The 19,159-nt window shown below is 39.1% G+C and overlaps 2 protein-coding genes across 3 annotated transcripts in view; one reads left to right on the top strand and one right to left on the bottom strand.

The window, feature by feature from the left end:
* The window catches only part of PRKG1 (protein kinase cGMP-dependent 1), a 1,342,028-nt gene that overhangs the window by 721,816 nt on the left and 601,053 nt on the right, over nt 1-19,159 (top strand). The gene's annotated exons all lie outside the window — the stretch shown is intronic.
* Nucleotides 15,230-17,257, bottom strand: CSTF2T (cleavage stimulation factor subunit 2 tau variant). The gene is given in 1 exon segment (NM_001266798.1): nt 15,230-17,257. A coding segment is annotated over 1 exon segment (1,863 nt). The 5' UTR covers nt 17,206-17,257; the 3' UTR covers nt 15,230-15,342.

Genomic DNA, 19,159 nt, shown 5'->3' with positions numbered 1-19,159 from the left:
TGTGTTAGATTTCTTCTCGTACAAAATATAGCTTTGCTACATAAGGAAATACAAGGAAAGTGGTGCAGGAAAAAAAGTGGCATTTTTCTTCCTCTGCCCAGATCTTACAGTCTGCTCCAAAACACCGCCCAGACCCCTCTAATTTAAAATGCCTCCTTCTTTGGTAACAAATCTTCCTTGGAGTGTCTCTTTACTCTTCTGAAGTAGAAGTCCTCATAGTTGATCCGGTTTCCTCCATCTTCTAGCCCTCTCTCTTTCCCAATGCCTGGAGAAGCAACCAGTGCTAGCTCATGTTTCATGTTGCTCCTAAGGTTTCCATGCCCATGGGTTTGTTTGTTTGTTTGTTTGTTTGTTTGTTTTTTAAGGAATAATAACTGGCACATATCACATATCAAGAACTTATTATATGTAAGCATGGTACAAGTGCTTTATCAAACAGTCCTCTCAACTACTGTTGGAGGTAGTTTGTCCAGTGTACAGATGTGAAAGTGAGGTGTAGAAATGAGTCACAAAATTAGTATGTGCTAGAGCCAGAATTTGAACACAGGCACAGACTGAGCTCTTTATTATAACGGTGTCTTCTTTGGAAAACCACTCTCAATTACCTTCAGATTCAACCAATGTCTTAAGAGCTATAAACCATGAAAATGATTACCTACCTGTCCCAAAAAGGTTAAAGAACATCATTGAAAACTCTCATTTCTACCTCTGCAACTTCACTCCTCCAATTTCAGTCCAGTTATTAAGTCACAAAATAAATAATTCCTTTCATATTTTAGGGACACTGTTATCTGATTGCCCACTTACCTACCAGAGAAATGCTGAAATCTGAAACATGTCATTTTATTTATAGTAAATAGATCACAGGGAACAGACATTTCTCCAAATAAGCTAAACAAATAGCCAGTAAGCACATGAAAATGCTGAAAATAGTTAGCCATCAAGAAAACGCACATCAAAACCACAACGAGGCCAGGCACCGCAGCTTGTGCCTGGAATCCCAGCACTTTGGGAGACCGAGGCGGAGGTTGCAGTGAGCCAAGATTGTGCTACTACTCCAGCCTCGGCAAGGAAGTGAGGCTCTGTCTAAAAACAAAACAAAACAGAAGACCACAGTGAGATGCAGCTTCATATCTATCTGAAGAGCTATAATTAAAAACAAAAAAACAAGTGATGACAGTGTTACTGAGCAATCAATGGGCTCATTGCCCAATGCACATAGAGGTCATAACACTGGCATTTGAGAAAAGAAAAGCTGTATTGCAAATCCACTGGCAGGGAGATAGAAGGAAGCCCTCAAATCTGTCTTCCTGCCCTGGGGTTTCGGTAGGGTTTTATAAGCATAGGGTAATGAGGTGTAATCTGACTGGATCTTGCAATTATGTGATGTTGAAGGCATGATCTGACTGTATCCTACCACCATAGGGTGATGCCAGAGCTTGATCTGATTGGATCCTGGACCCTGCCATGCAGTGTTCACTTCTTAATTCAGTCCCCGACCCTCACTCTGAACACTTAGGTTCCCCCCCACCCTCCAGCCCATGGTTGCACACTTGGTTCATCTGGGCATGCTCAACCTGGGAGTCCATGGCAACTGAAAAACTCACAACTTTGTTCCAAAAAAAAACAGAATCAGATTGATCTAATGTAGTTACAAGAGGATGTAGAGAAACTGGAACCCTCATTTATTGTTGGGGGAATGTAAAATAGTGTGGCCATTTTAGAAAACAGTTTAATGGTTCCTCTGAAGTTTACATAAAGTTCCTATATGATATAGTAATTCTACTCTTAGGTATATACCCAAGGGAAATGAAAATATATGTGCACACAAATGTTCACACCAGCACTATTCGTAACAGCCTGAATGAAAGCAACACAAATATCCATCAACTGGTGAATGCATAAATAAAATGTGGTATATTCATACAAAAGAATACTAATTGACAATAATGCTACAATATGAATAAGTTTTATATATATACACACACACACACACACACACATACACTTTATATATACAAAGTAAAAGAAGCTGAAGACTATACATTTTATGATTCACTTTTTAGGAAATATCCAGAATATCTATACTGAGGAAAAGGAGAACAGTGGTTGCCTAAGGCTGAGGGTAAAAGAGTAGGAAGTGAATCCAGTGTTTCTTTCTGGGGTGATGAATATGTTCTAAATTTAGGTATGGTGGTGACTGCACAGCCCTATGACTATTGTAAAAACCTTTACATTGGATGCTTTAAATAGGGGGATCTTATGGTGTGTAATTTATGTATTGATAAAAATGTTACAAAAGACACCATGGGAAAAATAGATCACACGATTGTTTAAATTAGATATTGACTAGAATTACTTTATATATATATTATATATATGTATGTAGAAATATATACAATATACTATATATAATATATACTATATAATATGTATAATATATATATAATATGTATATAAAAATATATTATATCTATATATAAATACATATATAAATATTTGGCCAGGCGCAGTGGCTTAGTCCTGTAATCCCAGCACTTTGGGAGGCCGAGGCAGGCAGATAGTTTGAGCTCAGGAGTTCGAGACCATCCAGGGAAATATGGCAAAACCCTGTCTCCACCAAAAATACAAAAACTTAGCTGGGCATGGTGGTGCATGCCTGTGGTCCCAGCTACTGAAGAGACTGAGGTGGGAGGATTGCTTGAGCCTGGGAGACTTAGGATGCAGTGAGCCAAGATCATGCCACTGCATCCAGCCTGGGTGACAGAGAGAGATCTTGTCTCAATTAAAAATTATATGTTTAGTTTTATGGATTTCTTATAAAATCTATTTTATTCCATATAAGTATGTCTCCATTCTAAGTTTTGGTTTCCATTTTCCTCTATAATCCTAAAACCCATGTAGTACTTGGTTCTTGGGAGAAAAAACAACAAGAAAAAATGTAAGGGCAAAAGATAGATTTCATAAATTTTTCACTATTGCCCCAAAATCACATGTTCTAGACATGTAATGACCTTCATCACTCAGTGAAAATGATGCCTAATATTTCTCCACATTTCAGCCCTCAGTGTGGATACACTTATTACTACCTTATTACTTGTCTCTTCATAAAACTGATCGATATAATGGGGACAGTTAGGGCTTGGAAGTCAGACAAACTTGCATTCAATGGTGCTTCCACCTCCTATGAGCTGTGTGACTTAAGGCGAATTAGTCAACTTCCTCAAACTTTAGTGAAGTTAAAGATGCTGCCTGTCAAATGCCTGGCATTTAGTAGGTTCTCAGTACGTGCTGTTAGTATGTTATTCATGACCCAGCCTTTCAAAAGAGGACCTAGAACTCATAAGTGGCATGTGTTGGTTCTGGGGCACTTCCAAGAGCCTTGCTATGACCTCCCTCCCTCAAAAATAAATAACTCCCCTCCCCCTAATCTTGTGGCTGATGTCTGAATTTGCACTATTATAGTCTCTTTCCATCAACTCAAAGTATTTGCTCACTGTGTAAATTAAAATGCCTATTAGAATTAAAAAACATTTTAAACAATTATATTTCATGTCTATATCAATATGTTATATTTTATTTTTTATTAAAATAAAAGACTAGACAAAAAAGCTTTTGTAATGTGGTGGGTAAGACCCAGAAGACTTACTGAGCAGTTGGAAATGAGCTAGAGACAGCTCCTCCTGCTTGGAGTGGCCAGCCAAGCAGGAGGAGATCATATAAGTGGAGTAAGTCTGTGGTTTTGTCAGGAAAAGAAAACAACAACAAAACAAAAAAACTTAACTCTTCCTCCCTCATTCTTTCCTGCCTCCTCTTCTTTGAAGAGTTAATTTTTACTGAAACATCACTCTCCAGCCCTGTTCATTTGTGTGCCTTTGCCTCAGTGCTGGCCCTGACAGGAGATCAGTTTCATAATCCTGCTTGGCTGGCATGGGCTGAGTCACTGACCAGTCCATCAGTCCCCTTCCTTGTGCGTAATCCTGGGTAAATGAAAGAATGGGCAAGAGATGCAGAAAAGCCTCTTTTTTTCCTCTACCCAGAATAATCCATCTTGAATTCCTCAGGACGACTAGTTTTATTTTACTTTATTTTTTAACTTTTAGGTTCAGGAGTACATGTGTAGGTTTGTTACACAGGTAAACTGTGTGTCGCAGGGCTTTGGTGTACAGTTAATTTTATCACCCAGGTAATAAACATAGTACCCAAAAGGCATTTGTTTCTGATCCTCTACCTCTTCACCCCCATCAAGTAGGCCCCAGTGTCTGTTGTTCCCCTCTTAGTACGCACATGTTCTCGTTTGACTCCCGCTTATAAGTGAGAATATGCAGTATTTGGTTTAAGTGAGAATATGCAGTATTTGGTTTTCTGTTCCTGTGTTAGATTGCATAAGATAATGGAGCTTTGGCCATTTTAAACCAGGGTTACCACTGGTCAAAGCTCAATTAGCTTGCTTGTCTCAGTACGGGCACTAACTAGGGGAAAAACTTCTAAAAACAGGTTTATCTGAAAATGATGACAATAAAATCCCCACCAATCAAAGATCCTACAAGACATCTTCCTTCCAATTCACAAAACATTCTAATTAAGAAAATTTGTTTCCCCTTAGGCAAACAAAGCCCCAATTAGGACTGGAATGCAAGTTGTCTGAACACATGTGAAAAGGGAAGATTCTTAAGTTCCCAATTTATCTTTACAACCTTTATTTTATTTTATTTTATTTCTTTTTGGAGGAAGACTAGAGTGCAGTGGTGTGATCTTGGCCCACTGCAAGCTCCATCTCCCTGGTTCAAGGGATTCTCCTGCCTTAGCCTCCCAAGTAGCTGTGATTACAGGTGCCTGCCATGATGCCCAGCTAATTTTTTGTATTTTTAGTAGAGACAGAGTTTTACCATGTTGGCCAGGCTGGTCATGAACTCCTGATCCCAAGTGATTTGTCCACCTCAGTCTCCCAAGTGCTGGGATTACAGGCATTAGCTACCACATCCAGCCATCTTTTCAACCTCTCGATGGTTTGATGTCACCACTTGAAAGGCCTTGATTTGAATTTAAATTGTTGTTTGCTAGAAATGTTTTGAGTTCACTCATCTAAGGCCAATGAAAACTTTCAAGAAAAAAAAAATTAATTTGCTTAATTTACAAATGTTGATTTGGTTAATTTGTACTCTTAATTTAGATTAGGTTCAAAGACAAGCTTAAAGGCACAACTTGCAGTATAGAGTTTTGCTACCATTTCCAATATATCTACTGAAAATGAAGTAACAGAAAAAACATTGGGCTGATCCTTTGAACTGTTCTTGTTATATTACTCTTTCTTTTTGGTGCTTTAGAATACTTAGATGAGGTTTGAAAAATTGTTAACAGCAGAATTCTGTTGAGGGTTTATTCACACTGAATCATAAGCATGCTGATTTTACAGCTTCAGAATTTCTTCTGGAAATCTTCTTTCTAGTCTAGATAAGTTCTGTGAGATATTAGGCAATATTTCTGGATTACAGCGAAAGACATTTACAAAAGAAAATGGAGTGCCCTGATGTTAGCATTTCTATCTGGATAGTATATCTTACCAGAAAAATAATGAAATTTGTGGGATTAGAAAACAATTTAGATTTTATGAGGGAATTTTTTGATGAATGGTGGCATTCATTCCAGAGAGTCACAACTTGGCTGAAACAATTTTTGGTGTGCCCTGTTTCTGGTGATCATATATAATAAATATAAATGATTCTACCAAATCAGTACAACTTCTCCATATCTAAGGAAAAAAGGGGTTACACATATGGACAAAATACATTCAGGTGTCTTCCCCAAACAACAATAATTTCAATTACGGTGTTTTAGGTTTCCCAGTTGATCTGATGTTCACTCAATTATCTGTGAATGAACAAGATCTTTGTTTGTCTCCTTGCTTGTCCAATGTGGCATCTAATACATGGGCTATCTCCTGTTTTCCTCAGATTGGGTAAGGATTTTTGCCAATTCTTGATTTTCTCTGCCAATGGAAGGGAAGCCATGCAGGTAAATTAAAAATCCCTTCTATTTGTCATAATGTTAATTTTATGGTGCTTTTATTTGTTGTTGTCATTCTTTTCACTTTCTTGTAGGATTAAAGCAGTGCTTTTCAAACGTTTATTTGCATGTGGATCCTTGGGGATTTTATTAAAATGTAGGTTTTGATTCAGCAGGTCTGGGTGGAGCCCCAGATTCTGCATTTTTAACAGTCTCCCAGGTGATGCTGCTGCTGCCGATCCGAGGAGCACACTTTGATTAGCAAGAGATTAGGGTATATTCTGTTCTCCTCCGTATGTAACATCACAAGGAAGGGGAAGGAGGAGGACTGGAATAGTGGCAGGTGGTTGTCTCTCCTGGGTAATCCTGTGGAGGTGAAAGGGAGACAACTATGGCAGTGCCAAACATTACCTCAAGGATTTTTGTTCCACTGCCTGAAAAATTTCTGTGAGGAAATTAAAGCATTAACATGCTTTGTCTAAAATTGCCAGTAACAATCTATTTTTTATTTTTAAGTGAAACAAGGATTTGGACACTTACAAAGTATCAGAGTGAGTTCTATATTTTAAAGATTTTTAAGGTATTTTTAAAAATTACCTTGCCCCCACAGTATTTAACAATGATGTATTTTTAGCTCCTAACTTTTATAAAATCTTGTAGAAACAGTCAACATAGTTTTTGTAGAAATAACTTTTTTACACTCATGCTAATATCAATCAATCAATCTATATAAAACAAAAAATAGTACAATTGGTATAAACTGGTTTACCATCTGATATGGTTTGGCTCTGTGTAGCTCCCATAATCTCATCTTGTAGCTCCCATAATTCCCCTGTGTTGTGGGAGGTACCCGGTGGGAGATGACTGAATCATGGGGGTGGGTCTTTCCCATGCTGTTTTCATGATAGTGAGTGGGTTTCATGAGATCTGATGGCTTTAAAAACAGTGGCCTCCCTGCACAAGCTCTCTCTGCCTACTGCCATCCATATAAGACGTGACTTGCTCCTCCTTGCCTTCCACCATGCTTGTGAGGCTTGCTCAGCCATGTGGAACTGTGAGTTCTCCATTAAACCTCTTTCCTTTGTAAATTGCCCAGTCTTGGGTATGTATTTGTCAGCAGCATGAAAGCAAACTAATACACTATCAAACACAGTTGACATGATAAATCTATCTATCTATCTACTTATCTATCTATCTTTCAAAGCATTCAAGATAGTTTTCATAGAAATAACTTTTTATTTTTACAATTGTATTTCATATATACACATATTATCTACACCTATGTTTATGCCTATATGCATATTCATATATTACAGTAATAGATACAACTAGCATAGATTTGTTTGGCAACAAACATGATTTACATGATAAATGTAACATGGGCGTAATGAAGAGTAACTCATTCATGACAGTCATCAAGTTTGGTGGGTGCATAGAACAACTATTATGCTTTGCAAAGGGTTGGAGAATATGGATTAATCCCATACAATGTGTAAGTGGTGCTCAGGTAAGATAACTACTCTTAACAAACAAACAAGAAAGACAACAAGATTATGAGAGAGAATTGGGAGACCATTGAAATTTACATTTGCTTTGTCTGTGGTTTCCCAGGTGTCCAGGAAAAGCCTGTCTGAGTAAGTAATATAGTATGTAAGCCAAGACCTGAGTAAAGAGAATCAACTAGCCATTCAAAGGCCTGGGGAAAGAGTGGGTGATGAGCAAGAGAAACTCCCAAGTACAGAGATGAGAATGAGTCTGGCAAATTCAATTAAATAAAGCTAGGCCCAAAATATTTGTAGAAGTGGGTAAGGGGCCAAAGGTAGTGTGAGACATTGGTATACCTAAGGCTTGTATTAGTTCATTCTTGCATTGCTATAAAGAAATACCTGAGACTGGGTAATTTATAAAGAAAAGAGGTTTAACTGGTTCATGATTCTGCAGGCTGTACAGGAAGTATGATGCTGGCATTGACTTGGCTTCTGGGGAGACCTCAGGAAACTTACGATCGTGACAAAGGGAAAGGGGCAGCAGGTACAGGGCCAGAGCAGGAGCCAGACAGTGGAGGGGGAGGTGCTGCACACTTTTAAATGAACAGATTACATGAGAACTCATTCACTATTATGAGGACAGTACCATGGGGGATGGTTTAGCACCATCATGAGATTCATGATTAAATGAGACATTTAGCACCATCATGAGATTCATGGTTTAGCACCATCATGAGATTCATGATGAAATGAGATCCTATTCATGAGAAATCCACCCCCATGATCCAATCACCTCCCACAAGGCTCCTCTTCCAGCACTGGGGATTACATTTCAATATGAGATTTGGGTAGGGACCCACATCCAAACTATATCAGGGCTACATAGGACACATAAGGATTTTGAATTTTATTCTAAGAGCAATGTAAGCCAAGAGAGGTTTTAACAGGGAAATAACATGATCTGGTTAAGGGCTTTTGTTTTGTTTAAATTACTGTGGCTGTTACATGAAAGTTACATATAGTGGGTCACTTTCTAAAATCTACATAAGTAGATTCCTGAATTGGTACAGGTTGCTTCATATTCATTCCAGGCAACAAAGTGAGATAGTAGAGAATCACAGAATCAGAGGCTGACAGGTACATCAATAACAGATAAAGAAATTAAAGAATTCTGGGCTGCGCGTTGTGGCTCATGCCTGTAATTCCAGCACTTTGGGAGGCCGAGGCAGGTGGATAATGAGGTCAAGAGATCAAGACCATCCTGACCAATATGGTGAAACCTCGTCTTTACTAAAAATACAAAAATTAGTGGGGCGTGGTGGTGAGTACCTGTAGTCCCAGCTACTCAGGAGACTGAGGCAAGAGAATCGCTTGAACCTGGGAGATGGAGGTTGCAGTGAGCTGAGATTGCACCACTGCACCCCAGTCTGGCCACAGAGTGAGACTCTGTCTCAAAAGAAAAAAAAAAAAAAAAAGAATTTATGTTCCAGTGTTCCAGTATGTATACTATCAATATCTTCATTCTAGAGCTGTTAGCATTTAATATCTATATACATGAATAATATATATCATATTTTACAAATATGTGTTTTCATTGAAAAAGAAGATACTGCTATTTTGGCTTAATATTTATTGAAAATGCAAACATTTGTGGGATAAATATACTGATTGGCTTATTTTTCTAGGACATTCCTTTGCTCAGTATACCTCACCAAAATCTACAAATAAAAAATGCGTCAAGATTTTTGTTTTCGTTTGCCCTGGGTTTTCCTTTTGTTGCTGGTTGGTTTTGCAGAAATATGTGTGCTGAACCGGTTGCTAAACAGGTTTTTCTTTTCTTTTTTCTTTTTTTTTTTTTTTTTTTGAGATAAGGTCTCGCTCTGTCACTCAGGCTGGAGTGCAGTAGCGAGATCCTGGCTCACTGCAGCCTCCACCTCCTGGGCTGAAGTGATCCTCCCACTTCAACGTCCTATGTAGCTGGGACTAGAGCCATGCCACCATGGCCAAGTAATCAACTCATTTTTGTGTACTTTGTAGAGATGGGTTTCACCATGCTGCTCAGTCTGGTCTCAAACTCCTGTACACAAGTAATCCTCCAGCTTTGACCTCCCAAACCGCTGGAATTGCAGGCATGAAATACCACGTCTGGCCTTAAGCAAGTTTTTCTATGTCATATTTGTCAAATTAGACACTAATATTGATCAAATCTAATAACTGTGTTAAGTTGTAAGCTCGAAGGATAGGAAGAGGTTGGGCTTGTGGCCAAATTGGAGAATATAAGCTGCTTCTACAGGCATTTAAGTTCAAAATTTTCAAGAAAATTGACTGGTCAAATAAAAAATATCTGTAAGCTCAATTGGTCCACAGATAACCAATTTGAGATTTCTTGTCCAAAGATATTTAAAACTTTTAGGGAACAAAACTTCGATAACATTGACAATAATTATATAATTTCAATAGTGTAATTTATCTGATGCTTAAAATAGATGAGGATTTTTTTCTCTGATGATTGATAAGCATAAAAAGATGAAATCATTTTGGGTATAGGCTTAGCCAAAGATAGGAAATATGTTGTATTAATAGATGATTGTATTTACTCTCCTATACAAGGTTTGTGTCTGGAAATGTTTTTAGTCCTGATTTATGTCACTATATTGATTAATATGAGAACAAGAGTGATGTTTCAGATATGGAGTATGATTTTATAAATGTTAAGGCACCAAGAAAGCCCTATGTTGACCTTTTTTTAAAAAAAATCACATTATGAACTCAACTATACCATTTTTCTCTCTCTCTCTTTCTTTCTTTCTTTTTTTTTTTTCTTTGATGGAGTCTCACTCTGTCACCCAGGCTGGAGTGCAGTGGTGTGATCTCGGTTTACTGCAAACTCCGCCTCCCGGGTTCACGCCATTCTCCTGCCTCAGCCTCCCAAGTAGCTGGGACTACTAGCGCCTGCCACAACTCCCGGCTAATTTTTTGTATTTTTAGTAGAGACGGAGTTTCACCGTGTTAGCCAGGGTGGTCTCAATCTCCTGACCTCGTGATCTGCCCATCTCGGCCTCGCAAAGTGCTGGGATTACAGGCAAGAGCCACTACGCCCAGCCCAACTATACCATTTTTCAGTGTTGGCACTCATTTTAAATTAAAATGAGTCTGTAAGATTCACTTAAAGAATGTGTACATCACCATACTCAGCTAATTTTTACATTTTTTATAGAGACAGGATCTTCCTGTGTTGCCCAGACTGGTCTTGAAGTCCTGAGCTCAAGTGATCCTTGTGCCTCAACCTCCCAGAGTGCTGAGATCGCAGGCATTAACAACTACATCTGCCCAGCAGATGTAATTTTTAAAATGACCAACCTTTGTAACACATATGAGATTCATTTCAAGTGTCTGCAGATATTATATGTACTTAATCATACAAAATTATTTATGATTGAGAATGTTGTGTATTTTTTGTAATTAGCTATGTACTTTTTATTTTTTTATTTTTAAAACCCTGTGATTAAAGGATAGTTACCTATTTTGGGGATCTAAACCAACTCTTGGTTATAAACAGTTGTTATTAAATGCCGGGCATGGTGGCTCACACCTGTAATCCCAGCACTTTGGGAGGCTGAGGTGGGTGGATCATTTGCGGTCAGGAGTTCAAAACCAGCCTAGCCAACATGGTGAAACCCCATCTCTACTAAAACTACAAAAATCAGCCAGGCACGGTAGCACACACCTGTAATCATAGCTACTTGAGAGGCTGAGGCAGGGGAATCACTTAAACCCAGGAGGCAGAGGTTGCAGTGACCTGAGATTGTGCCACTGCACTCCAGCCTGGGTGACAAAGTGAGACACTGTCTTAAAAAAAGAAAAACAAAAGCTGTTATTTGGTAAACATTTGGGTGCTTTTTGTGCAGTATTTAATAAGCACCAGGTTTTTGATTTTTAATGATGTTACCCCAAGTGTCACTTATTTTTTATTTTATTTTTTGAGACAGAGTCTCACTCTGTTTGCCCAGTCTGGAGTATAGTGGCACAATCTCGACTCACTCTAATCTCCACCTCCCAAGTTCAAATACTTCTCGTGCCTCAGATTCCCAAGTAGCTGGGATTACAGGGGCTTGCCAACATGCCTGGCTAAGTTTAGTATTTTTAGTAGAGATGGGGTATCACCACATTGGCCGGGCTGGTCTCGAACTCCTGACCTCAAGTGATCGGCCCCCCTCAGCCTCCCAAAGTGCTGGGATTACAGGTGTGTGCCACCACGCCCGACTCCCAAGTGTCACTTTTGACACAATTCTGCCCTCAAATTACATGTTATATATTGTTATAGAATAATATCAAGAACAAACATGCTAGTTAATATTTTATGAGCAAGGTAATTGGTAATATGAATATTTGTGAAGGTGAATTTTCAACCAAAGAAGTAAACTTTTGTTTCAGGGTGCATAAAGACAAATGAAAATATTTAAAGATCTGGGTCAGTTAACATTTGAAATAAATATGTATAAGCACATTATATAGTATGCCAATATCATGTAATATCCCTATTAATATTTAATATTAAATTTTATATTTAGGGATACTTACAATATATTAATAATGTCCTTAATATGAATCAGTTCTTAACCAGAGCATTCTTGATAAGAGACTGATGAAGAAAGCAAGCTTCAACCAGGAAAGTCCATCTAGAGATTAGCTGATATAAAATAATGAGAGACTGACATTCTTTTGTGAGAAGACTGTCAGATGTAACTGCTAATTCAGTTTCTCTGCCACAGTAGGTTGTTGCACATAATTATCCATAGACCTCATCAGACCTAAGAGAAAGGTCTGACACGCCATAGGAAATTATGTTCTGTGTGCTTAACCAATGTCCCATCACAGCATGGAAAAACAAGAAGCTTTGCAAGCTGTGATTATGTTAACGGTTTTCTTTTTAAAATGTCTTTCTACCATTAGAATTCTGAAAAGTGTAGTTGAAAAACCAGACATAATCTTACTTAGATTAGCCTACCTTTGTCTGGGATTCACATTAGCTTATATCTTATCAAATACTCCAAAATCCTAGGAAGTCAACAGATGTTAAAACATATTTTTGGTATTAATCATCAGTAATATGAGGGCAAGGGCTAATGGGCAGGCACTGATTAAAGTTGATCATTTCATAATCCCAAGAAACATGTACTCCCCAAGAGGATAAGCCTTAAAGAAGCATTAGCAAATCACTGTTTCACCCCATCATCTTCAACTATTATGATGAATGAATTGGTGATTTTATTTTAGTCTACACATCTTAGGGAAAATTCAGGATGTGAGGGGTTATAACCGATGATTTTGTAGTAAAACACATAAAAGATTCTGATTGTGGCAATATTGCTTGCATTATTCTTTACTATCAAATGAAATAAGGCTCTATGCTTTCTATATCAATATTGGAACATTCAATGAATCAGAAGTGAGGACAATCTATTTCCTTAGCTTTCACAGAGTAGAGGTGATTGTTTTTAATAACCTATTTCTAATTGTTTTTTAAAATGGAAATAGTTGTTATAGCTCATTTGTTCTGTGTTGAATCTAAACTCTTATGAGGGCAGTATATGTGCTTTTAATGGGATTTTCCCCCTAATAACTCTAATAGAATATTTTGTCCTTTTCCCATCTGTGAATATGGTAGTGAGATAGACTGTCCCTGTGTTCAGTTTGTGGGCGTGGAAGTGTATAGTAGCAGATAAAAGGTAAACAGTGCACTGCAATATAACTAAGGTTGTCAGTAATGAAGATAGCTACAAGGTGCTATTGGAATACAGAGGATTTCTCTCTGGGGAACATAAGCTTAATATCTATCACCAAGATGTTGCTCATACCAACCACAAAATGGCACGTCTTTATAGTTATTTCAACTGTCAAACTATATAGATAATGGTTCTAAGAGAGTTCCATCCATTACTGCAATTTCATTAGTTCTGCCTTTTGCATTAAAAACAAAAGATAATCAGGCCCCATGTATATCCACAATGGAAGACTTTTGCATAATGTATTCATTAAAAATAAACATATCAGATACTAACTCAGCCTTAATTGTATTTTTATTTTCTGCATTAAACAATGCAGGGATTTGACTAAAGACTGTAACATTTAATAATTTTCAGTTAGAGCCCTTCAGTGAAAGCTTTGAGATAAAGCAACTAGAATCTCAAAGTGATCGAGCCAACTCTGTGACTTAGTATTAACCATAACTATCGCACATGTAAAGGTGAGTTATCCTCTCCAATAGAGGGGAAGCATATAGGAAACATGGGAAAGTAGCAATATGAACAACAGACTAAAACAGGTAGTAGAAAACAACAGCATAGGGGTGAAAACCTTGTGAACAAAGAATACTAATTTAAAATGTAAACGTTTTGCAAAGGGAAGATAACTGAATTTCTACATTTTCAGCTCTTTGTATTAAACATTTTGTAATCTGTAACTAGATATTGGTTTTTCTTCTCCACAGAAGATCACCTGATATTTGATAACTTATGCTTTTATTAATTACTACTTGTTTTATAATACAAATGTTTGTGTTCACATCCTCAAGGCTTTATTTTCAAGGAAAAATAAAGTCGTAGTAGCGCAATGTAATAAGCCCCATCTTTCAACCAATTTTTAATTGTCTCATTGGTATGTATATTAGGACTAAATGGCTGTATTCCTTACAAAAAGTAAAATAAGCAATAAGTCAACTGAGTATTCAGGCTATATAAAAACTTCTACCTACTTGGGCCTTGATTATTCTGGTAACATGATTAATGATAGAAAAGTAGATTATGAAATAAGAAAACTAAAAGGCATGTTAAATGCTGTTTAGTCTAAAGGTTTTTAACTCCTGTCTGGTGGAGCAAATGGACACCATCTGTATATGAAAGCCAGATACCAAGAAACTGAGAGTTTACTTAGTGAAACCTACTACTTATGAAAAGTCAAATATCATGTATAACTCATCCAGATCAACTGGTCCCTAGACACTGATTTTTGGGAAGGATGTGAGAGAATTACTGACTCAGATTTAGGGCTTAAAGACTATTGAGAAATTGGAAGGTATTGAGAGATAGGGTTCATCAGAGTGGACTTAAGTAACCTGGTTGATTTTAGAATTGTCACAGCAAAATCAACATGCTCTGATGCTTGGGGCCTGGCAGAACCTTGCTGGTCTCTGAAGGCTGGGATAAATGAAGCGACAGTAAACCAGGTGTACTCCTTGATTTTTCAGGTAACACAACTTTAGAAAAAAACAATTCTAATACAAGTTTAACCTTATCCTGTTAACTCTAATATTTCAAAAATAATTCTAAAACACTAAGACAATGCTTATCCTATTGCCTCCAATAGGATTTTGTATTTTAAATGGTTTACCAAAAAATGTATCTTATACTTTTGGGTAAACTTTATTTTGTTATACAACCAAAAATCTTAAAACCATCTTAGTACATTAACGTTTTAACAGGTCAACTTTTAGTCTTTATGAGCAGTTTTCACAAAGTTTTACTCAACATTTAAAAAATGTAGTTAACATACTGTAGACACTTCAATATTGCTGCTTATTCTTTGTAATCTTATTTGGCATAATGTTGTCATGTTCAGAGTTATTTTACAGTAACTTAAAGTGAACAGACACACTCCCTCCTCCCCCCACCCTCAATTAAAAATAAAAAAGGAAAACAGAAAGAAAGAAAAAGAACAAAAAGTAAGATTAGGTTCTAGGAGGAGGGAAACCCTAATCCAAGTGTGGGGATGCAGAAGTCAGCTTTTTGCACCCATTCTCCATGCTACAGAATAAACTTTGAGACTACAGCCAAATATTTTCTAAAACCTTTCAAGAAGTTCCAGTGGATTTCTGGATTTGTTCCTTTAAAATCAGGATACTCTGCCTTTGCTCAGGGGGCAGCATGGCAATCTGATCTGCAGTTAGTTGAAGAACCTGCATGATCAAAGCCGCCTTTTCCTGATCCTGTGGAGTGACCTGGCTCTGCCCAGGACTAAAACTGCTAGGCTGGCTTCCACCTTGCTTGCTTGCCCCCTGTATGCCTCCTCCTTGTATACCCACTCCTTGTATGCCTGCCCCCTGCATCCCTCCTCCTTGTATGCCTGCCCCCTGCATGCCTGCTCCCTGCATGCCTGCTCCTTGTATGCCTGTACCCTGCATACCAGCTCCAGGATTCCCCACCCCTGAAATGCCGGGGACCTGTCTGGGTCCCTGAGGAGGGCCACCTGCCCCTATATTAATGGGACCAGGACCCTGAATTCCACCAGTCATAGGACCTCTTGTACTGGGGACAGGGCCCCTCATCTCCAATCCTCTTGCATCCATGCCTCTTGCTTCCATCCCTCTGGTTTCCATGGCACAGGTCTCCATTCCTCTCCTCTCCATTACACGTGTCTCTAAGACCTCAGTTTCCATGGCGCGAGTCTCCATCGCTCGAGAATCTCTACTACCTCTACCATCCATAGGTAGACCCCTTTGATCTATCATGGGGCCTCTGGGCTCTCCAATTAGCAGTCTGGGATCTCCTAATGGCCCTCCCCTCATCTCATGTGAGGAAGGGCCACGAGTGTCATGACCAGAGGCATGATGCATGGGGGGACCCTGATGGGGTGGACCCAGATAACCTCTGGGCTCCACTTCTCCAGTGACTGAAAGCAAAGTCCCTCCACGTGGGTCATTTGGAGCATCTCCTAACAGTCCTCGAGGAGGTAGACCACCAGGAGTCATGGGTCCACGAGGTATAGGAGCTCTAGGATCTGACATCTGCACTTGTCCCCGCTCTAAAGGCACTGGGCCAACCCCTGGCATTCCAAGTTGGGGCTGCATTGCTCCTCCAGGAGTTAAGGAACCAGGACCAGGTCCGGGAACTGCAGCTGGTATTGGCCCTGGAGCTGGAATTCCACCCTGGATAGGAGTCTGCATCAGAGGAGGAATGTCCTTCACAGGTCTTCTAGCCAAATGCTGAGGCTGAGGAGCTGGTGGATTCTGCTGGTTCAGCAGAACATTAGGTCCTGGGCAGAGCCCAGGGCCAGGGCCAGGACCAGGGCCAGGGCCAGGGCCAGAGACAGACACAGACTGAGATTTGCCTGGGATCAGTGGTGTGACATGTATCTTCCGATGAAGAATTTTCAGAGCAATCTCTGGATCCATGATTCTCATCACTACTTGCGCCTGCAACAGCGCATAAGCCAGTTGTGGATTTTGAAGTAACATGTTTCGAGCTTCCTGGTGGCTGTTTTGGACACAGAGCTTCATCTGCTTCATCAGCTCAAACATCTGCTCCGGGGGGAGACTGGCTACTGCTCTGGTAATCGATTCAGGGGCATCTTCTGGATCGATGGGATCCCCATAGGGTGAGTCAATAATGGGCGCTGCAGGCCCGAGGCTCTTTAACTCCTCCTTATTCTTTTCACTGGCAGCATTGTCCACCCGAAGCGCTCTGCCACTGAACTCCCGCCCATTGAGGTTCCGCATGGCACTAAGCGCGGTTTCCTGGTCTTGGTATTCGCAGAAGCCATAGCCCTTGGGTTTTCCCGTCTCTCTATCGTATACCAGCCGGAAACTGACAACAGAACCAACCTCCGAGAAAATGTCCTTTAACTGCTCCTCAGTTGCCTCATACGGAATGTTCCCCACGAACACGGAACGCAGTGATCGATCCATTGCCGGGTCTCTCACCGCCAAACTCGACATGATTCCGGTTGTGCACACTGCCGATAGCGGATTCTTCCAGGCGTCTGTCCTCTTGCGACCGACACTTCCGCTGAGCAACGGAAGCGGCTCTCAAGATCCGGGCAGAAACCTTACTAATTCGCTTGAATCGTTCTGCTTGCCTGTGGAACCTGCATCCCACTAACAAGTTATCTAATGCTTTAAGTCCCTGATCCTTCGTGGTTCTGTCAGCTTCTTATTACAGAGTCGCATGATTCCTTTCCCATTTCACCTTCCGCCGACTTTCTGTGGAGCCCCAACAGCCCCGCTACGACACCCTTGGTGCGAGATGACCACAGTAAAGATGGCCGCATAGACTTCACCATAGTAACTGGGAGGGGACTCCTCCCTTGACGTCAAAGGCGGTTTTGCTTCCGTTCCACCGGCGGGAAACCGCCAACCGAAAGCGGATTTAAGGCGGCATGTTTTTCGTTCTGACAAAGTATTTTCATGTGGCCTTTTATTATAGTATAGTTAAGCTAGATTTCAAATCACATTCCAGACTGAGGCAAAAGCGTAGTCGTTTCAAAGCACATTTGAGATTTGCCCCTTAAAGTAAAACAGTATTATATTTCCTTTTTAGAACAACGTTTTTGGAAATTAACTGACAAGAAATATAAACTGAAGCGTGTGCCTGCTGGACCCTGCCCCCGCTCTGTGGCTTCCTATAACCGCTGTTAATGGATGGGTGGCAGACCCTTCTAGGTTTTTTTGAGCACACGGGCAGCAGTCGTGCTATTCCTAATATTACGGTTTTCTTCCTTAATAATAACCGATTTCAGTATTAATTGGTGATTAAATAAATTAGTTATTAGCATTTTATGGCTTCAGAGTATGGAATAATGAAATTTACTTAACTATCCCTACATTGATTGGTTCTGATTTTTATTATATCATGCAGTGAATCCACCACTTCCATGAAGGGAAAAACAAATAGTGGTTGTCTTCTGCTGTTAGCTTTCCAGGCAGGAGTTAAAACATATTCACTGTGGGATTTCCTCGACTCCAATTCGAAGATAGAACTGAAACTTGGGGATGGCTAGGTAAATTCCCAAGGACAAGCAGCCGGAAAGAGGCAAAGTCAGGATTCTAACCCAGGTTGGTCTCGCATAGCTCCAGATCTACACTGCCTTACGCATATTGAATATTTGAAATGCAGCTAGTGTGATTGAGGAATTGAATTTTAAATTTCATTTTTTATTAATTTAAATATAAAAACTAATGTTCAGTAGGCTATTGGAAAACTTTTTTAGTATTTATGACAACTTGGGTATAAAATCTACTTTTGCAGTAATAAATTGTATTTTAAATAAAAATCATTTCACAGAACACTAAGATAAAACAAACAAACAAACAAAAAAAGAAATAAAAAGAAAGTACTTCCAGTCAAAATTTAACATTCCAGTTGAGGTATGCCATGCATGTAAGACACATGAAAGATTTTAATGATCAAATACCAAAAAATGTAAAAATAGCTCATCAATTTTATATTGTTTATAAGTTGAAATGTAATATTTTTGTATACTGGATTAAAAAATTATTTTGAAGTTAATGTTATTCATTTCACTTTTTAAAATGTGGCTATTAGAAAATTTAAAATTATATGTATATATTGCATTATACATCTGTGGACTGGACTGCTCCAAGTCTGTGCTTTAACTCCAAAACAGAGAATTATTTTATTCTGAAATATGCCTCTTAAGTGGATTATGAAACTTCTAAATTTCAGCCAAAAAATTGTATTATGTATCCGCAGAATCCTCGTCCAATGAATAGATTTGACATGAGTATGATGGTTTAGTTGCAAATAAGACATCCATTTACCTTCAAGTTTTTGAAACGGTTCTGTACTTAGCTGTTCACCCAAGACGCACGACAGTTTATATTTGCAAATGATAAGGTGCATTTACATCACCTAACAAGATTTCCCTGCTAT

This window comes from Macaca mulatta, chromosome 9, assembly GCF_049350105.2.
Source record: "Macaca mulatta isolate MMU2019108-1 chromosome 9, T2T-MMU8v2.0, whole genome shotgun sequence".
Classification (NCBI taxonomy): domain Eukaryota; kingdom Metazoa; phylum Chordata; class Mammalia; order Primates; family Cercopithecidae; genus Macaca; species Macaca mulatta.
Note: the sequence above shows the minus strand (reverse complement) of the source record. Positions and strands in the feature narration are given on the sequence as shown.